This window comes from Eucyclogobius newberryi, unplaced genomic scaffold, assembly GCF_026437365.1.
Source record: "Eucyclogobius newberryi isolate DKJ021-1_F unplaced genomic scaffold, fEucNew1.0.hap1 SCAF_17, whole genome shotgun sequence".
NCBI lineage: Eukaryota > Metazoa > Chordata > Actinopteri > Gobiiformes > Gobiidae > Eucyclogobius > Eucyclogobius newberryi.
The window spans coordinates 29,587,582-29,609,553 of NW_027315801.1; the positions used below are offsets into that span (position 1 = coordinate 29,587,582).

The window sequence follows — 21,972 nt, forward strand, 5'->3', positions numbered from 1 at the left end:
GGCCCCCTGCCCAGCCTGTACCCGCCTAAAGCCCAAAGTGACTGGGATGGAATCGACCCATAACGTGACCAAACGAAAGAAAATGAAAACAATGAAGTATCATTTGTGGTGTATGTCCAGTAAAACCCAGCTTTATGCAAACACTATTGTGATTTTTGATCCTTTCCTGTTGAAAACCAAGAAATAGTCTTCATATAGTAAAAGTAGGACATTACTTTGAAATAAATTGGATATAATCGTCAGCCGAGATCTGGCAACCCGTGACGTCACTGCGTAAGTCTAAAAAGGAATAGAAAGAAATACAAAGCGTTTGACGGTTTGTGACGTTCGAGTAAGTTTACTGAGCTTCTGCTAATGTTGTCTCTATTTGACAAGTAAAACTAGATTAGAACGTATTTGAGGTTATTTAACTTTAAATGTAAATGCAAGTAAAGCTCGTCGTGCACGTCTTTTATGGCATCGCGTAGTTGCTGTGTAGCTTAGCTTCTAGCAACGAACCTAGTTATGTTCTTCTCTTAAAGCTGTTGTTTGTTATTTTTTACAAACAGAAAATGCAGAGGATTTCTCGTCTGAAGCGTGAAGTCCAGATGCTGAGCACTTCTCCTCCTCCAGGAGTGACCTGCTGGCAGACTGAGGACGACATGTACGAGCTCCAGGCTCGTGAGTAACGTCAGACTGTGGCTGTGGATATAACATATGAATATGTTTTATGAAACTATGTTTCCCTCTTTCAACACTGTTTTCAACAGAAATAGTTGGTGGGTCCGGGACCCCATATGAAGGCGGGATCTTTTCACTGAAAATCCAAATCCCAGAGAGGTAAATGGACGTCAATTTACAACAGATGATCTGAAATGTTCCAACTACCGTGTAATAACTCTCCTCCAGATATCCATTTGATCCCCCAAATATGCGCTTCATAACTCCCATCTATCACCCTAATATTGACAACTGTGGACGAATTTGTCTTGATTCTCTCAAACTCCCTCCCAAGGTTTGTAAAGTAGACACCTGTTTACATGATGTGTCTGATCCTCATGTCCTGAGTGTGTGTTTGAAGGGGGCCTGGAGACCATGTCTGAACATCTCCACTGTCCTCACCTCCATCCAGCTGCTCATGGCCCAACCAAACCCAGATGATCCTCTGATGGCTGATATTGTGAGTACACTTTGAATCTACATTACTAATATTGAACAAAAAGCTGCGTATTCAAGTTTGGAACATTTGTTAAAATGATTAAATTGGAGGCACTGTACACACTTCATAATAATGTTTTTATATTTACTTTAGTCCTCTGAGTTCAAATACAACAAACAACTTTTCTCAGAAAAAGCCAAGAAATGGACCCTTGAGCACGCAGTTCATAAAAACAAGGTAACCTTTTAAAAGTATTTTTTATGTATTAACTGTTACAAGTGATTGACTTAATTCATGTTAATGTTGGGTGTAGGATGTAACGATATGTTCATACACGGATGTCCTCGTCTGCTCTTGGTATTAAACAGAATTAATTTGCATGAAAGATGACTACATATCCCATGATTCTGTGCGCCGCGTCACCGGCAGAGCCACTGTTTGAGCCACACTTTCCCATATAATACATCCATGCACTTTCCTCACTCGCGTTAACAACAACAGCCGTGGCACGTGGAGGCCGCGTTACAAAAGCCGAGCAGAGACTGTGTTCTCTCATGTTGACAAAAACATTCATATCAACTTTACTGCACAGTTTTTAATGGCCTCTCAAATGTTCATTTATTAAAGGTGTTTGTAGAGCACAACATTGCAATAAGTCATTTTTAAAATATTGTATTAATATTTCGCCAGGTTGTCCCAGTGTAGGTTCTTTACATGAAATTTACCCTTTAGAAAATTAATCACTGAACAATGAATAAGAATGAGCCGATAATATGGCCAATATGCTTGCAATTGCAAGTAAAACCTCAATATTGTGGGCCCTTCAATTGTATCACGAGCCACAATATCTATGTATTGTGAGGTTCATATTGTATCATGAGATTTTCATATCGTTTCATCCCTAGTCAGGTGAAAACTTGTACTTTTTGAGTAATGCTAATGTGTAATAGTGTAGTTATCCACTAGATGGCAGTAGCACAAAGTGAATGATCCATTTAGAAACGTATATAGAATAAGAGAGCAACTCTTTCTCCTTTTGGATATGTTATAGACAAGAGGTTGTATCAAACAGAGACTGTGTTTTTACTTTTGGAAAAGAGCATCACAACTTTCTTAAACATTCATGTTTTATACAGAGTTCCTTGGAAAACAGCGAGAAGGCTGAAGAACCTCCTCATCACAAGAGAAAAGCTTTCACTGAACATAATACAGAGGAAACAACAAAGAAAACTCGTTTATAGACACTTCTGATTCAGCTACAGGTTCTTTGCAGTAGTTCTTTAGTTTTGTATAAATATTTAATGGTTCTTATAAAAATCGTATTGTATTACTTTTGATCAATAAAACTAAAAGTGTCTTTGAAATATGTGGTGTAAATTTGTTCAGAAATAAAACTACAAAATGCAATGTGTATTTTTTATTAATCATTTATTTTCCAGTATACAAAGTATGTACATCCTAATAGCAAGATATGCTTTTGTACAAACTAATATATAGTTCTCAATATATAAAATTATATATTTGCTGTTTATAAAGAGGGCAAAAGGCTGAACGACAACGTGCTATTTCAGAGGTAGATGCATTGTACGTGTTTCTTATGCAATACAAAGAAAAGCTATTTCTGGGTCTAGGGAGACGACTTGGCTCTTGTTGGCCACATAAGTGTGAATTTATGAGACAAATGTAAACTATATAAACCATTATGTGCAATGCTGGCAAATTGTTTATGATAAATGTGATAAATGTTAGCTTTCCCTGGTATAAAAAATTACCTGTTTAATCCCTTTATTTCAGCCATTGCCACCGCTATAACGAATAAAGAAAAATAACTTTACTTAAATACATTACTACAGTCTGTAATCTCTAACTGTGTTTTCATAATCACATTTTGATGTAAAAAAAACAGAACAAAACACACTTAAGGTTCTACATAATTATCTTGTGGATAAACCACTGATTTGTCTATTGCTTATTATTTACCAGCACTTAAGTCCACTCTGTATCTGTTTCTTTTATCAGAACAGTAATGCCAGTTCTCCTTTTAACAATCATCCTTGTACAGGACAGTTTTACTTGCGCCCTGTGAGCAAAGGCACTATTGTATTCATGCTGCTGTAGTGACGGGCCTCGAATGTCTATAACGTCCCAGCAAATCAGACTGCTGACACTCAAGGGTGGGGAGAATGAACAGGATGGTACAGAGGACACGTGCTATTAATCAACTCTTGGTCCAAATTGTTAAAAAAATCGTCGCCAACGAGGCTCCCTCTGTGTGACGTCCTGTCTCTGTTGGCAGAAGTGAACTGACACGTGATGAGTGGGACGGAGGATGAAGTGGAGGTGGAGGAGCAGTGCGAGAATCTGATCGGATCCAGTCTAGTTTGGGCTGAGGGACCGTTACTGCACAGTTTATCGACTTCACCCAGAGACAACTGAGTGGAGGACACGGAACAGGAGCTTTTCTCTGTCTCCACGGAAACCAGTGAGTCCAGGGTTCGCTCGCGTCGCAGAGTGTGGTCTTTGGGGTGTGGCCAGAGGAAAAACTGGGACTGGTCTCGAGTGAAGAGGAGGAAGAGCAGAGGGTTTAGACAAGCGGGTAAGGGCTGCAGGAGCAACAGAACCGACTTAAGCACCTCATCCCCGAGAGACAACAGACCGAGCAGAGAGCAGAGAGACAGGAAGGCCACAGGGATGTAAAGTATTCCATTGGTGAAGATCAGCCAGGCGACGTGTTTGATCATAGCACAGTCCCATAAACTGTCACACTCTCCTTTGAGTAACTCCCAGTACAGGCGGATGTATGAACCAGTGACTATGAGTAAACACAGAGTATTCATCATGATGAGCGCCAAAGGAAACCCCAGGGAGGAGGGCAGGCGAGAGGCAGGTGCGGGCAGCGGGGAGGGCAAGCACAGCGGAGACGACCCGTATTCCCCGACTCCCAGAAGAGGCAGAGACGCCAGAGACAGGGCCAAAGTGAGGCAGAAGAGCGCACACGTACGCACACTTCCAAGAGAAGGAGATTTCCCATAGGCCTGCGCACATGTCACACTAACGCCGCACTGCACCGCCGCCAGAGTCAGCAGCAGGACGCTGGCCTCCGAGGCGAACACCCACACCCACCCAGTGGCCTGACAGCCGGGGCCGCCCTCCCAGTGAGCGCCGTGATGACCAAATTCTCCATAGGTCAGCGCATCCACCAGAGCCAGAGTGCACATGCACACTCCGGCGAGCAGGTTGGAGGCTCCCATGCAGGCCACGGTGAAGCGTAGAGGAGAGAGATATCCTGGAGAGCTGAGGAGGGAGAGCAGCAGCAGGGCGTTTCCCAGCAACGAGACGAGGGAGATGGACCACAGCCCCACACGTACCAGCCAGCTGCCCAACAGAGAGTCACACGGGCGGAACGGACCTGGTGGGCAACATGAAACCGCATTAGATTTAGGAATACGTGGCAAATCAATTCAAGTGAAAAAGCGTCTGAAGTACCTGGGGTGGGGGTGCACTGTACGCTTGTTTGAAGTTTAGATTCTTCGATTTCAAGCTGAAACTCCTCCAGGTCAGGGTCATCTGGAATATAAGAAAAACCTCAGATTCCTTGGCTTAATTACAGTGGATGTCATTATACACTTATGCAACAGTGTTTTGGTGTAAGGATGCGAGTATATTTGTATAATTGGTGTGTAATTGTGTAGTTGAAATTTCCTCTAATGCTGGTGATTTAACTGGACATTAGATTTAAATGTCCAACATTGTTTAAATATCGTGGTCTTGGAGTAAATATTTGTGCTTTTAGTTTAATTGTTTTACTTACAAGTCAGTTATTAGTGTTTACTTTAATGCTGGTCATAGAGGAAACCATAGAAAGGTTACAACACCCGTGCCAGGCAGCTGTGGGCTTAGTAATTCATATTTAACCTGCCTTAACTATGCATTATGTAACTGTTCTGGTGGAGTTTTTCCTGAGGCCTGTACTATGAAGCTGAATATGTGGGTTAGCATGGTAGGGCAGATCTCTATGGCAACAGGCTCCAAACTCATAACCTTCTCTGGACCAGGTTAAGTTGCCAAATAAGATGATAAGACAACTCTTTGCCCAATCAGAGACGAGACTCTAACTGAACGAGGAAATGCATAAGCGACACGCATATGCTTTCATATCAATGCGTACGGCTTTATAAAATCACGTTTAAAAAGGATAACAGTATTCCCATTATCTTTAATAATACTGTGTTTCATTAAATACACACTATTAAAATATGTACAGAATTAAACACTAACATGTTAACATCAGAGCCGTTCAGTCCATGGTCCTATATCTGTTTCATGACTTTAACACGTTTGTGCTTTAGTCTGTTTTATCCATGAATGATATTGAAATGAACCGTTGCTGTGCTGTAACTATGGCTGTGATAGCTAAGTGTGGACATCACATGAACGCAACGCTTGAGTTTCTTTTGACTTATTAGTTATATTTAATATATTTTTCCCTCATATACAATTAGGATTATGATAGACATTTGAAGTACGCTGCTCTTTCCTTCTCCGTTTCTCTGATTGGTCGGCTGGCGCTAACCACGCCCCCTGCTCCGTGCACAGATTCATGTAGATCTTGTGTTGACAGAGCGAGTTGTGGATTATGAACCCATTTCATAGTACGACTTATCCAGTGTAGTACAGGCCTCTGGACTTCATGGGGATCTTATTGCTTTTCTTGGAGTGTCCCACAGTTTTGCATTGGACTTCATCTTGCATTCATTTAATTACAGGTGCATTTAGCGTCACCTGCTTGTCTCCATGGAGATGAATAAGTTTAATACCAAATTTGAACATACCTGTTACAACAATAACATCTCTATGGAGGCAAGCAGGTGGTGCACCGCCACTAAAAAGTTGCACTGTGCACCTTGCATTGTGCACCTGTGCAGAATGCAACTTTCTACAATTGAAAAAAATGTTATACCGTGCTCTGAAAAAAATGTGTGGTGCTTGTTTCAATTTGTGTTTATATTTGGATCTATTTTAGCCATGGATTAGTCCTGTGGTTTATTCACGTATACTGGGTTTAGGGTTTATTATAACTCATTAATACCATATTTTCCGGACTATAAGTCCGAGTACAAGTCGCACCAGCCAAAAAATGCATAATAAGTTGCACTGGAGTATGAAATGCAGTTGCAAGTGTGAAAATAACAAATAAGATCACATATAAGTCGCTCCGAAGTATAAGTGTAAGTGTAATTATATAAGTATAAGTCGCACCCCGGCCAAAACTATGAAAAAAGGTGCGATTTATAGGCCGGAAAATACGGTAGATTATTAGAATTTAAGAACCAAAGTTCTTGGTGGGGCCGCTTGAGTATGACTGGTATGTTAAAATGAATACTTACAGTTTGTGGCTGTGTGGATGGGGTACATGGCCACAGTTCTCTTCTGAATGTCTTCATCTGAACTGCTCTGCTCGGTGTCCCATTGGCTAACTGTCTTATAACTGTCACAAGAGCCATACACACAGCATTGGTATGCGTAGGGCATCTCAATTATTCTGGAACACATACAAAAAATAGATATTTAGTATTAGGAAAGCATTTATGAAATCTTGCCAACTGCTTAAGTATTTAATTAATGAGTTTAATAATTTCTTTGCTCTTGTTATGAATTGCAAACATTGTATTGTTGATAAAGCGATGTGGCTTTACACAACAGTTGCCGTGACTGTGAGGACAGGCATCCTCATTTTGGTGTTATTCTACAGAGCAGTTGACATTGCTACTTGATCACCTGCCATAACTGATTCCTTTGATCTGTGCTTCGCTTTTGACTTCCAGCCCTTCAGGGATTCTAACCCTCTGCAACAAGCATTAACATGCTGCCCACTATTGCCTCCTCATTGTGGAGATTCAGTTTTGAAATGGCTCAGAGTGCTATAATTAGCTTGGCTGTTCCCAGTACATTCATCATACTAATGATATTGGAACGGTATGGGTAAATGAAAGGCTGCTTTGATTTTAACAGCCAACAGATATACACCTGGCAAAGGTCAATAGCACCTGGGGTCATGTACATTATTTAAATATCATTTAGTCTTACCTCATTCGTGGAAAATGATCTGGACTAAAGGCATCAGATAATTCTGTGTTTCCTCTTAACTTGAGATGGGTGAGTGACCCCAAGCCTGCAACCGGCAGTGAGCGGAGGTGATTCTCACTAAGATCGCTACAGGAGACAGAAGAGATCAGTCAGTGTTTTTTTATTTGGTTTTCTTGTGTGTGATCAAGTATTTTATTAGGTTGTGCATCAAATGTGATATTTCAACAGTTTAGGCACTATTGTTTCCTTTTTACACAATCGGTCATTGTTTAAATTATTATTATTTATTGACTTTAGTCTAACCAGGAAGGTCCCATTGAGATGTAGAATCCCAGAGGGGAGGAGCCTATTGTACATGTTTTAGTGGAAACCAGAGCATCCGGAGGAAACCTGCACACGCACAGTGTGCCAATTGCTACGCCACTGTGCCACCCCAAATTGCATAGGATGAAATCAATATATACAAAGAAGGTCATGAAATAATCTATAAACACACAAAAATAAAAACTTTATATCTCCAGTTACTATTCCAATTTAGTTAAAAGGTCACATTTGTACTTAATATAATCTGGATCTATTACTAAACCTGGGTCACCCTAACCTGCACTCTGAATTGAAATCTCAAGTGAAGTTTGTAAAGTCACAAAATAGTGAGAATTTATCTTGCAGGCAAGTTTAGGGGCTCCTCACTTCCTATCTTTAGCGAAAACAATTAAAGTCATTATTACACTATCCAAAAAGACTGGAAATTACAGCCATAGTCATTGTTGTCATTGATCTTGTACTTACAGCTTGACCAAAGAGTGAAGAAAAGCAAAGGCGTCTGGGTGGATCCACTCGATCAAGTTCCAACTTAGATCACTAAGAAAGAAACACAATCTTAAAATACAATTTTCTTCATTCACCCTCAACAGTAAATTTTTTCAGAGATTAATCATATCACATATTTATTTTTTTCATCCACATTCTTAGAGTTTGTAACATTAATTTCATGTATTTATTCTGGATCCCCATTAGTTATTTCGTCAGCAATAACTATTCTTCCTGGATCCACGTACACAACAATGATCATGATCACAACCATGTTCAGGCCATTTCATCCAGTCATTCACATTATGCAGATCTATCTTTTATGCATTGTGTTCTTTCATTTCTTAGATAAACAAAGTGGAAGCACTTACAGTGTTCTTAAAGAGTTGAGCTGATGGAAAGTATTGGACTCTATCTTCTTAATCAGATTGTGCTGCAATCCACTGAAAAAACAACACAACAGAAATAAAACAGCCCAATATAAAACAACCAATGCCTCTTTGTGACAAGTTTAAAAACTTACATTTCTTGCAACGCTGAACAGTTGTAAAAACTCGGCAGGACTTCTATTTCATTGTAGGACAGCTCCCTTCAGACACACACCAGTTAGTTCGTATTATGTGAAGTATAGTAATCTTTATGTTCTACTCAGCAGACTCGGTTTCATACAGTCGTTTTACTAATGACGGCTGGGGACATGGTTTTAGTTTTATGTGTCCATATTTTCTCACCTCTCACTGTGTCATGTGTGTGTATACTCACAGCACTCTGAGACGAGGCAGCTGCTCGCACAGGTCCAGAGGCAGAGCAGAGACGCCGGCTCGAGTGAGCGTCCTGTGGAGAACAGCGGTGTTCACGTTAGTCCTGTCTAATCCAGAGGTCCACAACCAACTGTCTGTCAGCAAGAGCGTGTGGTTTGGAGCAGAGTTTATAGACGTTGAAAGAAGTCTCTATACTTTGTGTTCAGGAAATGCATTTTGAAATCCACGTTTAACTCCTTTATATCGCAAATACACATTCTAAACCCTTTTACCACATTTTATCTAGCGTGTTTTGCCGTGACTAAGGCTGCACACTTAGAAGCGTCTGTTCTACCGATGCAAAACACGCTAAATCTACTGTTACTCGCTCCTGCGCATCGAGTCTCCCCCCCTATCGTGGTGCGTTTTGGATAAACAAGGAAGAAAAAATATTTTGAAAATGGAAATTATATTTAGATTTTGCCTGCCTGTTCAATATATTTAAAATAAAATAACTGCGGCCTAAGGAGATAAAATCAAATCTAATAGAAAATACAGATCAGACAATTATGTGGGGGAAAATTGTGACTGATTAATTTTTTTTGTCAAATTGACCAGCCCTGGATGAGGATTATATACTAAAGAGTGCATTGGTCCAAACATAGTATAAGTGGGCATGAGATCAGTGTTATTCAAGTCTAAATGTGTAAATTCATATTGTACTTTATGTTGCTGATGAGGCATTCAATATTCAAAATGGCTTGAGTACAAACAACCTATTAGTGCTTTACTACTACTACTACTACTACTACTACTACTACTACTACTACTACTACTACTACTACTACTACTACTACTACTACTACTACTACTACTACTACTACTACTACTACTACTACTACTACTACTACTACTACTACTACTACTAGATAATGCAGCCATAATTCAGTCTCTCTCTTAGGCTTTATGAGCAATATACTCACAATATTTCCAAACTTGTTGTTCCTTTAAGATCTGGGAACTCTTGAATCTGTGTCGCTCCATTCAGAGACCTACAAACAGGACAAATATACACGTAAGTGGGTCTGTATCCCAGTTACCAGAAGCATAGTATGTACTTGAACACAGGCCTTTGTCTAACAGCTCATTTCAAGCCTCTCTGCTTTTTCCAACATCAGGCCGTTTTTGGCTCAGACAGTAGACATAAGTCACACCATTCAACGTGCTCTTACCACACCATTTCTCACCACATGCACAGACAAAACATCCTTCCATGAGCCATACATGTGACTGAACTCTCACTGCGAAGGACAGCTAGTGATTTACATAGTGTTTGGCGTCACTCGTGGCCCTTGTTACAACTAATGGCAAACTTACAGTGTGTGGAGTTTTGGCAAGAACTGGAAGGCAGACTTTCCCACAAACTGGATGGGGTTCTCAAAGAAGTGACTGTAAAAAAGCAAATAGGTTACATATACGATACTGTGTGCAATTGTATATTAATTTAGTGGGCTAAAAATTTGCATCTTACATTGTCTGGAGGTGTGGATTTCCCACAAAAGCCCGTTCGGGTATCGCTTTAATATTGTTGTTATGGAACCCACTGAAAATATAAAAGTCATTAAACAAGTCATATAAAAAAGACAGTGCTATTATTAAGTAAAAATGTCAACAACAAAAATGTCAATAATATATTTTATTAGTAAAACATTTATATCTAGAAGCCTTCAGTCACCATAGTTTACTCTAAGTTGGTTGATAATGTAACAAGTGTCAATGTACAATAGATCAAATTGTTTGACTAATTGACAAATCAAAAAAATAATCAGTGCACATTGTGTCACCTCTGGTGCCGCTGCTGCCCTGGGGCAGGCAGAGAGAGAGATAATGACCAAAGTTTGGACAATACCTTCTCATAGCTTTTCTTTATATTTGCTACTTTCTACATCAAAATATGCAGCAAGATGTATGGAGTTATTATATATTTATGTAGCAAAGAAAAAGTGTTATACACTATAACTCTACACCTATACTTAGGGGTGGTCAATCACTTTTCCTCGAAGGGCCACATTCGAAGCGAGGCAAGTAGCGGATAGCCAGACGATCATTGGTGTAACAAATTGTTATAGGCTATTGAATCTTTTATTTCATTCATTTAATGTTGACTTTATTATAAGAACACAAGTGCAGACACATGTTACATAGCTACAACAGTTAAAATATCAACTTCAATCTGGCCACATCTGGCCCCTGGGGCACAAATACCCAGGTCTGCTTTAGATTCAGATTCCTCCTTTGCTTTATAGAGCACAGCAAACCCTTGGCCTTCTCTCTATGATTCATAATGAAGTCACCTGAAATACTTTGTCGGGGTTCATTAGTGGAAAGTTAAACGTGATCAAAGCAAAGAGCGGCTCGGCTGAAGAATTCTAACACGTTTTGAGTTATTTCACATTTTTTGTAAGTGTTTATAGTTTTAATGACTTGAGTGAGAATCCACAATGTAAATAGTCATGAAGACCGTGAAACACTGAAGGTAAATTAGTGCTCGCTGCAGGCTGTATTTGATCACATAAGTCAAGTCAAGTGCTGGCCACATGCTGCCCCTGCTAATGCACAGCTGAAACATATTTTTGGATGTAAGTGCGTACACATACTACGAGTGACACATACACACACTACAACAACATCTGCTGAAATGGAGGGAAAGCAGAGTTGTGCGTCTGTGAAGGGGGGTGTCGGCCGCACCTGCTCAAGGCAAGAGAGACTGTATCCGAGTGCCCCATTAAAATCACTTAACAGGATTAGTCGGGATAAGACAAACATGACAGTCATGTGGGCCAGGTGTGTGGCCGATACTCACAGTTCCTGAAGCTTGCTCAACGTGCGGATGGCCACGGGAAACTCCTGGAGGTTATTGTAGTTTAAGTCCCTGCAAAAGTGTCAATGATTAATCTCGGGGGTTACAGCTTTACTTTTGTCTTTATATTATATGATTGTATTCTACCATCACTACTAGTGGGATGGCTCAAGTTCAAGTTTGTGAACTCCTTTCCCCGTGTGAACCTTTTTGCCTTGATTATACTGTAGAGCATTTTTTGTCAACTTATTTTCTAATTCTAACTACACATGAATTAGTCTTAATAAAGCATGAACAAGGACTCAATTCTTAATGAATAATTAGTTTAACAAAAATAATTCAGACTTAGTACCTAATAGGCTTAATAGTACACTGAACAATTCTTAATAGACAATTTGTTAATTGTGAATTTAATATTTTTTCAGGCTTTATTAATTAGACCTAATAAAATGTTACCTTTCACTTTTCCCATGTTTGGGTGACTCACTTGGCTGTTCCAAGCACACACTTTTTTATGGTTTGCAGTGATCCTCTCTTTCATAGTAATGATTTTATAATGCAGTTTGAGGGGGGTATAATGTAGATGGCCTCTCCCTTTTCCCTTAAGCTTGGCAGAGTGGGAGATTAACCCTTCATACCAGCACAGTCTTTCACACGTCAATGGCACCTGTCCTTCTAACTCACTGCTGAATCATGTGTTTCCCTCCAAACACTTTAACAGACACTATTCTGGTCCAGCTTCCCTTCACTCGTGCTCCGGTTTCACCCTTCATTTGCGCAGTTGAGGCTCTCTCGGACTTATTCCATCTTTGACTTGAATATTGGCTATTAGAATATGTCAAATGTGTGTGCGCATATTAGTGTTATCAAAGACCAGTTATAAACCTTTAGTGCGTTATTGGGCCAATAAGTCCAATGGCAAATAACTGGATGGAGATATAAGATTTTACCATTTTGAGATTAAGGTGGGAAATATTGACACAAATGTATACTTCAATACTTTTTGGAGTGTAGCGATAATAATATTCAAACAATATTATGTAAATCCAACAGAAATGTATTAAAACATGTCTTTGTATGTATTAGACAAATATGAAATAACTGTTAAATGACTCACACAAAAGCAGACATTGATACCATTATTTGGAACTTTAAAACAAAACCGTTACCATTTTAATTTTTTAATTCACTCTTGTGAAATGAAGACCTCTATAGAGGATTCATGGACAAACAAATGTGACCTCCTTGTATGCAACTGATTTGCAACAATCCTTTATTATTCTTGCATGTTAGTTAGATTTATAACTACACATACATTCACAAGCTTCTCCTAACACTTACAGAATGCCATCAGAAGCAGGGGTACACAAAGTAATTGTTATTTAAAAGCTTTATTAGACAGGAGAGGACGGGGTGAAATGGGGAATAAGAGTTGAACTCACAACGCTGCGGCCGGCTGCACTTTGAGCCTGGCATATGTGCTGTGTCTTAACCACTCGACCACTGGGCAGCACACATTAAGTTATTTTTCATTTGGTTTATCATAGGTTTATGCCTGGCTTGTGTGATTTCTGTAAACACGATCATAGCAATTGTATGTTGGGTCTATACCGTATATAATTATTCCACCAGGGTCCAACCCGAGGTCAATGATTTGCTAAACATTAGAACTACCAATTTCAGCATAATAAGCATAACATTATGACCAAAAAAGACTACTTGTCAAATACATCAGATTGAACAAATAGAGCACTGTGTATGACAAATATAAGAGCAGGTTGTATTTTTTTGTTTCGATGGGACTGGCCTGTCAGTTAGAATTAGTCCCGTATTGACTTAATTCACTCAGTACACTTGCACATTATTCAGAAAGTTTACACACCCACAGGTGAATAAATATTGTGTGGCCATAATGAGTCAGTTTATTGTGTGTTTGTGTGCGGAACTCACAATGTCTCCAGACTCTGCAGTCCTTCAAAACATCTTTCTCCCATGCTCTGGATCTGATTGTTGTGTAGATGCCTGCAAATGACCGCAAATATTTTTCATCAAAATAAGATTTTGCCACTTAATCTCCCCACAACCTCCACTTCTTATTCAAAAGGAACCTCTAATCCTATGTCATAACAAAACTAATTTTGAAAAAGATGTGTAAACAAAACAGAATGTTAGATGTGCCTTGGCAGAGATATCTTACAAGTTATTAGACTCGGATCCAGTTGAATTAGTCACTTACAGAACCACGAGTGCAGAGAGGTTTGTGAAGGCGTAGTCCGGGATGTGAGTGATCTGGTTCAGAGCCAGTGTCATGGCCTGCAGCGAGGGCAGAGTGTCCAGGGCTGTCACCGGGATGTCTGTCAGGGAGTTATCGTCCAGCCAGAGGTGTCTGAGGGAGCGCACCCCTCTAAAGGCCGCCAAGGGGACGTCACACAGCAGGTTAGCGTCCAGGCGCCTGCGGGACAAGGAAGAACCTAGCTTAGTAACGTCATCGCCAACCATTGTTTAAATTAGCAAAAATAAATTGAATTGAATTGAGTTGAATTGACAAATGTTTTACTTACTTACAGGAAAGTGATTGTGAGAGGTACTTCAGTTTAAAGTTAACATTTTAGCTTTTATATTCATAGTGTTTTACAGCCGTCTCATTATGACTTCTGTCCAAATCTCTCACATCTAGTGTTACTGGCAGAGACATACAAGATGAGAAGGAGATGTAAACCTTCACTTGTGTGGGGATAACTGTGGCAAGACTTTCAACTTCTCCTTTTTGCCAATACTATGGAGGCCCTTGAGTGCCACATTAAAAAGATGCCTTAAAAGATGATTTAAAAAAACAACTTGTGTTTCTTGCTTTTAAAACATCACTTGGTAACTATTAAAATGATAAAACAATTACTTAGTGAGGAAGAATGAGCTGTGTAGATGTGTAAATATATCACTGATTTATTTATGATAATGGAAATGTGTTTTAATGTCTTTTATATCCGTGGGAGGATTTAGAAAACCCCAACCAGGGACGGAGTTGAAAATTAGCACTGGCTATAAACTTTGCATCACATCGGCTACAAGCTTTGTTTTGTCACAATGTACGATTGTCCCTAAAATAAATACATTAAATAAATACATTTTACAAATCCATTTAGGAAAACCTTTTGCAAATTGTATTACCTTCTCTTATTAGGGCCCCGGAAAAGTGATGATGAAAATGATTTGTAAATTAATAAAGTAAAGATCTTACAAATCCATTTAATACATTGTGCTTAATAAAACCAAATTAATGTAAAATAACCTGCTCAGGATCCAAGCTACCACAAAAATAAGCAAGTTAAAAAAATTGTTTGATACAAACAGTGTCTGAATGTGGTGAAAACCAAATATGTTATTTTTTGTAATCGAGAATGTAAGTTCACACAAATATCCAACAAAAAAATGGCCATTAATTTTGTAGGCAAGGCCGTTTTTAAATTCTAAAATACTTTGATGATTTCAGTGACAGTGAAAGAAACTATCATTTTAGGAATCAGTTTAACTTGAATCAACATTTATTTTGCACAACATTGAACACAATGTGCATCACGCGATGCAGGGTTGATTTATGGAACAGTGTAAATGAGGAGCTAAAGAACTGTCCAACCATATTAAACATAATAAACCGCTTCAAACAACTCTGCTACCATAATACATGAAAAAGACACACTCAAAAGGAAGATGAAATTCATTGCAAATAAATTGATTAGTGACAGTGTGAAACAAACCTTTGTGGAACAAATGTAAACTGGTATATCCTATAGCCATGGGATATAACTGTATACAACACTAAACTGTCATATTGCAATATAACGTACAACAGGAAAGATGTTTATGCATCAAAGATACTTAACTAGTAACTGTCACCACATACAATGAAACAGGGATAGGAGTATATATCCTTTTTGAGCATAAATACAGTTAAATACAGCTCACAAGCTAACAAACTTACCTTTTTGCTGAAATAAACAAACTACTATACTATACTATACTACTACTATATATTTTTCTTAATATTCTCACAAATTTGGGAGGTTTTTAGGCCATTTGAAACTTTTGATTCTCTTTTACTCAGCATTAGGGACACACACACACACACACACACACACACATTTCCTGGTGATGATGGATGACCCCCCTGGGCTTCACTGTCAATCTTGCACTACTTCCTCCTTCTGTTCCCCTCTGTCCTTTTACTCTCATTCATTCATCTCTAGTTCCTCCCAGCGGCTAATTTCACACACTCTGTCTTCATTTATTCACTCTTTGGTCATTTGAACATAAAACATCTAAACTCGTCTTTAGATACTGCTATCGCTCTGTCCATTTTCTTTCTCTTAAATTAGATACATTTTTATTATCAAGAGACTAGTACATAAAGGAAATGTTTAAAAACCTTTTTTGTTTTGCTCAAGTAATTCTATAAACTGAAGTTGGTAAATTCAATTCAATTCTATCACAAAGTAAACGTAAAAGTAGAGAAAAATACATATTACAACAGTGACATCAAATTGTTTATTTGTTTTATTTGAATTATATACACCTATACAATACATACATATAACAGTTTTGTTTGATTTATGTTTTAGTATTATTGTAGATTGCACAGTAATTAACTTTAAAATGATAACATTCAAGTTTTTGAAGTAAAAAGTACACTGTATTAATGACTCGTATAAAGCAACAGATCTTTTAATTATCAAAGTTGGCCATATACATAATACAAATACATTATATTTGTACATCTGCAACATTTCCTCAATTCCTTTCATTTCTTGGCCTCTCTCGAAATTCGCCAAACATCATCAAAGTGAAATCAGAACTTGAACTTTGACCCCTGGATGTCTCACCCAGGGGACATTTTCCGTCCACAGAAGAGGCATCTGTATACATTCACAGATGGTGGGACAGGCATGCGCCAAAGCAGCCTTCGAGCCCGAGTGCTCCTCATCTTGTATACTTCCTGACACATACTTTGTCAGTGCCAAATGTCCCCCTCCGTGTTGCCATAGCCCTGAACTGACTCTCAAAAAGGATGAAAGCTGCGGAAGACCCTGCAGCCTTCAGGGCAGGCCAGTAATAATGAGTCCTCTGGGTGGACTTGCCAGGGTCCCTAAACATCCAGACAGGACCAAGAATGTTCCACAGGAGCCAGCTATTTCCCATCGATCACATTCAAGACTTCAATTTGAACAGTAGTTATAAAAACTGCCTGTCCTAAAAAAAAAAAAACTTGGATTGAAATAAGCAAATACTGTAGGTTCGAGCCTAATCACTGGATGGATGATGATCTTTCAGCTGCAACACGGTATTTAAAACTAACGCAGTGAGCGGCTTCTCATTTCTGAATCAACCATGTGGAAAGACAAATCCCACGGTCATGGCAAAGATGTCAGTGTGTTTGATAAAGTGTCAAATCATTGGCATCGAGCAGAGAAAACATCTAACGAGAAGCAGAAACTAATGTACTACAGATCTGAACCCCAGAGAGAGTGTTTGGGACGAGCTGGAGGAGGCTTTATGCAGCGGTCACTCTCTTTGTGCAGCGGTCACTCTCTCCCATCATCAATACAAGATCAACTGGTGAAAAATACTGGAAGACTGGATGGAAATATTGCAGAAGCTTTTTGAAACGATGCCACAACGAGTGTGTGCTGTAATCAAAGCTAAAGGCGGTCCTACCAAATATTAGAGCGTGTAACCCTTTTTTTCCATCGTGTAGACCTTTTTTGCAAGTGTAGTAGGCTTCTTCCCCGATTTTAGTTGAAAAACACTTGTGCACCAGATTATTAAAAACAAATAAATGAATAATTTCAGGTTGTTGTTGTTGTTGTTGTTGTTGTTGTTGTTGTTGTTGTTGTTGCTGTTGTTGCACATGCATTTTCCATACTTCTTGACACACAACCCTACTTTGTTGAGCCTTGAACCGAGACAATATATATATATATATATATATATATATATATATATATATATATATTGAATACCGGTATGTGCATGATATTGAAAAATGCAGCTGTGCATAAACGTGCTCGATGTAATCACTTACAAATATTTCAAGTATCTCCCGAAAGATTTATTGCCTTGAAGGAAGTATTTGGAATAGGCCTCGGTAAAACATTTTAATCCAGTCGCTGAGTCAAACTGTCTGCCTTTCTCTTCTCTTGTGTTTTATGTCACCGAGAGGCGCCGACAAGCTTCATTCTCAAAAGCCCTTCCAGTAATCTCCCTCTGAGCTTATTATTACGATAATGACAAGGTGCATCCCAGAGCACTGTCTTGTGTGTTGTACATTCATTAATTGAATCCATCTCAGGAGCAGCAGTAACTCAAGTAGAAGACCACACAAGCACATTTGTATAAACAGGTGGTCGAATCTAATCAACATAATGCTGACAGATATTACTTAATCCAGATATGCACATGTACATCAGGCCACGCTCCGTCAATGGCAGCCCCTCGGTATGGTTAGAGGCAGGGCAGACTCCCGAAACAAAGTAGGTGGCACACGTGCAACGAGGGAAGCGGCTCAAAGAAGTCCTCCTCCGCGAGTCGTGAGAGGAGTTGCAGATGAGGTGGTCTCGCACACACGTTACACACAATGTACACAGATACCCTGACCCCGCAGATGAGGCAATTAGACCGCCACTCATTAGCCAGGGGGCTGTGTGGGTGGTGGGGAGGAGGAGGAAGAGGGAACTGATGGAAAATGGGGTAGTTTCACAGCTCATTGGAGATGCTCTCCTTGGCCTGCACTGTCTGCCGTTTCCCCTCATGGCTTCCAGATGCAAATGCAAAAAAAATCAAGTTGACACACGCAGGTTGTGATTGCTACAATTGGATAAAGATGCATGGACGCGACAGCAAGTTTTATAAAATTTACAGCGGTTGTTTTTCCTCCAAAGACACTTTTCAACTTAAGCAGTGTTTTCATAGGCTTATTATGTGGGCAAAACCGAGCTCCTGCCAATAACCATGTGCCAAATATATCTCTAGTACAAAACTCACTAAAGCAATCCATAGCATTGCTTTCAAAACATTCAGTAAAACCACAGTTAATGCCGAGCTATAAGTGAGATGGGACACAGGAGTATTGACCCATTCAAAAGCAAAACCAACACCAAATAAAATGTTCAGATAAATACATTATTTATTCATTTACCATTACTAAACAAATGTCGGTGTGTATAAATGTTTCTAATTCCTGCAGCTATAATCACATCTGTGCCTTAGAGATAGCCCCGCCTTTAGCCTGACTCCCATTGGCTGAGCTGTGCCAGTCTCTGCCTGATCCGTGCTGCAGCAGCTCCATCATCAGTGGCTCACGGTTTTACTCAGAGGCAACAAAAAAAGTTTATTTCCAGCTTCAAGCAACATGAGAATATAAAGTTACTCAGTTTGCGTTGGTTAATTTATTCAACTTTTATTCTGGGCTCAAGTTTAGGTTCTGTCAACTCAGAAATGACTTCAAAATTCGGAGGAAATTGGGATTCTAGGAACAGGCCAATGGTCAGTGCCTTGGCAGAGGCAGGGGTTTTGTATTTTCTATGTGCTTTAGTTGTTAGTAATGCTATGTAAGTTGTGTGTCGTGTGCATTGATGTGCATGTACTCACAATGATAACAGATTGGGCAGGTCCCATGGGGTGTCCTGTGGTAATCTTTCCAGTTGGTTATTCTGCAGCATCCTGAAACACAGATATATGTCATTAAAACGCCTTAGTTAGTATTTCACCATGACAGAAATCTAATGCATAGGTGAAAAGAGCCAGTGAGAGTTTTATAAAGAAGCAGAAAATGAAGGGCAGTGGACGGAGAAGCTCCTTGGGTGGGCTGCAGCTGATGTCATCCTTAGAGTAAACAATAGCCCTTTCTCTCCTCCCCTCGCTCTATTCTCCATCTTTGTAGATTACAGGAAAGTGATGATGAGTTCTTTGCATGATTACATGCACATAAATGTATTTTATTAAAAAAAAAAAATATGGGCAGACTGACCCTCTGGAAACATTAATTATTTATGTAGGGAGTGTTTTGTTTTCAAGGGAAGTATTTAATGGAAGTTGCCTTCTTCAAAAAGACATTTAAGCATTCCAGCTGACCATTTTTACTTGTGTGGATGCATTAATCAGATTGGTCATTGGTCATTGAGGTTATCTTGAGGATAGTGGTTCACTTGTTCTTGACATGACTTAGTTTAAGTAAGTATGTTTTTGACATAACAATCCTGGATTTGGGACCAATTCTCTCATTTCTGTCTCAGTTTCACAACACAAGGTGGAATACGATTAAATTGAACGCCTGGTAATCCCTGTGAATCCTTAAAATCACAAACCCCAATTCACAGACTGACTTCATTTTCTGTCGCAGGATGACTACACTTTCCTGAAGTGCTAAAAGGACTGCCAAACTTCTCATATGTTTCGCTTGCCTCTACATTTCTTAATTTCTTTTATGGTTGGGGTACTCTTTCTATTTTTTCCCCCCGTCATGCATTTGGTGGTCCATGGATCATAGCGCCACTGTATATGAAGTGGGCTGGGATTCGATGGAATGTCGTTTTCTATAATCTCGGTGGGTGGTGTAACTGGGAGGTCCCACATTACACCTGTGAGAGAGTGTGACTTGCAAATGAAACTTGTTTGGAAGTCGAAGGAGCCATACTTTCAGGCAGCCACGCAGGTCTCCCGCAGCCCATAAACTTTAACTGCACCTAATGATCCATGCGCTGTGTTTTTTAGTCAAGCCAGGAACAAGAACTCAATCCCCTAGAATGGCTGCCTGGCTCTGAACTACCCACCTGGAAGGAGGCTTAGGGTTAGGGCTGGATGAAGGAGAATTAAAGGCACTGGGGTGTAGGTTACTCACAAGACTTTGAGGTTGTGGAGTCCCTGGAGGGCGTGGCCCGAGATGTACCTCAGCTGATTCCCAGAGATGCGTCTGCAAAAAAGACACCAAAGAGTTTTTGTTTTTGCTTCTATATTTTATAAACCTTTGTCTGAGTCGAATGCTTTTTAAATTGATTTACCAAAGCTTTGGGGATTGTTACAGCTCAAGAAATGGCTGTAATGGTTGTTCCAATTCTACACATTTTCCACTAAATTGTTATTGTAAGTTTCACTAATTATAAACCGGCGTTTGAACTGTTATCAAAATATCATTGTTTTTTTTATTTAGCTTAGGCTATTATATATGTATTTTTTTCAAAATCATTCAGAATCAGAAAAGGTTTATTGCCATTGTCAAAGAACAGAATTCACACACATAGGAACTTGCTTTGGTGATTCAGTGCAACATAAAACAAAGAACAATGATACAATGATAAAACGACCTATATAAGTCAAAAAGAAGAACTATTTAAATCTACTCTAGGATCAAATAAAAATATGCTATAAGACAAAATAAAAAAAAAAGCCTTACTACGTAGTCACGCTTTGGCTTTACAAAAACTCATAACTGTTTACCGTTTGACAACATGTGCGCGCTGTGTCCAATATTTGGAGGAAAATGTTAAGAAGGGGGGGCTTTGAGCACAGTGAGGGAGAAAAACCACACACATTCACACAAGCAATCCAATCAGTCTGTTTATCAAACACAGCACCTAATGGTCAATTGTATGTGTGTATAAGATGTCCAAATAAATAACGTTTAGTCCAATAGAGGAACGCTGAAGGTCACAAGCTGGAAACAGATTTTACTCAGCTCCTCACAGTCGTAGACCACCCACTTCCATTAAACACTCTTATACACACGTGTTCAAAACTGCTTATTTGAGTGCGACACTTATTGCCACACAGGTAACGATCTCATTTAAGCCTTTCCCTTTGGTTTACGTCTGTGATCACTGCCAATTAATTCATGTATTCATTTAGTCACATCTACACAAACCATTAATGTACCTTTTGGTATGTTGTTTTTGAGTCATTTGTTGCACGTGTTGATAGGTTCTGTGCTTTCTGGTTAGGGCCTGCAACATTGAACTTATTACTTTGCTGACCTGTTGTGGTTCAGTACTTGTTCATGCCTGAGGTGAGCCTGGTTTAGTTCTATTTTGTTTATTTCCAAATAAACACAATACATTTTTGTTTCTTTGAAAAAAAACAACTTTCTTTGTCGTGAGGAATTGTGTGGAAAGGCAAAGAAATCCGAGGCAACACTGACTAAATTAAAAGTCCTTTATTTAGTTTAGTTTAGTATTTAGTTACGACAAGTTTGTTTTTCTGAGTTAATTGGATCATCATTTCTGTTTCTGCAGTTTTTTCTTTGACTTATAGTTTTAGTCTACGGTAAGTTTTAATTTGAGGCTCCTGTCCTC

At 39.3% G+C, this 21,972-nt stretch overlaps 2 protein-coding genes across 2 annotated transcripts in view; one reads left to right on the forward strand and one right to left on the reverse strand.

Moving 5' to 3' along the window:
- Positions 1 to 270: 270 nt before the first annotated feature.
- On the forward strand, positions 271 to 2,523 carry ube2t (ubiquitin-conjugating enzyme E2T (putative)). The gene is made up of 7 exons (XM_072449862.1): positions 271 to 331; positions 549 to 660; positions 750 to 819; positions 889 to 994; positions 1,061 to 1,159; positions 1,292 to 1,375; positions 2,275 to 2,523. The coding sequence occupies exons 2-7, from the start codon at positions 552 to 554 to the stop codon at positions 2,377 to 2,379; spliced, it is 573 nt and encodes a 190-aa protein (XP_072305963.1). The 5' UTR covers positions 271 to 331; positions 549 to 551; the 3' UTR covers positions 2,380 to 2,523.
- A 331-nt stretch (positions 2,524 to 2,854) lies between these two features.
- lgr6 (leucine-rich repeat containing G protein-coupled receptor 6) overlaps positions 2,855 to 21,972 on the reverse strand; it is a 44,654-nt gene continuing 25,536 nt past the window's right edge. The window contains exons 3-18 of the mRNA XM_072449857.1: positions 20,526 to 20,597; positions 19,277 to 19,348; positions 13,872 to 14,087; positions 13,586 to 13,657; positions 11,639 to 11,707; positions 10,307 to 10,378; positions 10,153 to 10,224; positions 9,759 to 9,827; positions 8,798 to 8,869; positions 8,559 to 8,624; positions 8,407 to 8,478; positions 8,015 to 8,086; positions 7,226 to 7,351; positions 6,526 to 6,680; positions 4,625 to 4,705; positions 2,855 to 4,547 (exon numbers count right to left, since the gene is read on the reverse strand). Of these exons, the coding sequence (XP_072305958.1) occupies positions 3,307 to 4,547; positions 4,625 to 4,705; positions 6,526 to 6,680; positions 7,226 to 7,351; positions 8,015 to 8,086; positions 8,407 to 8,478; positions 8,559 to 8,624; positions 8,798 to 8,869; positions 9,759 to 9,827; positions 10,153 to 10,224; positions 10,307 to 10,378; positions 11,639 to 11,707; positions 13,586 to 13,657; positions 13,872 to 14,087; positions 19,277 to 19,348; positions 20,526 to 20,597 (2,599 nt within the window). The 3' untranslated portion in view covers positions 2,855 to 3,306. The remainder of the gene's footprint in view (positions 4,548 to 4,624; positions 4,706 to 6,525; positions 6,681 to 7,225; positions 7,352 to 8,014; positions 8,087 to 8,406; positions 8,479 to 8,558; positions 8,625 to 8,797; positions 8,870 to 9,758; positions 9,828 to 10,152; positions 10,225 to 10,306; positions 10,379 to 11,638; positions 11,708 to 13,585; positions 13,658 to 13,871; positions 14,088 to 19,276; positions 19,349 to 20,525; positions 20,598 to 21,972) is intronic.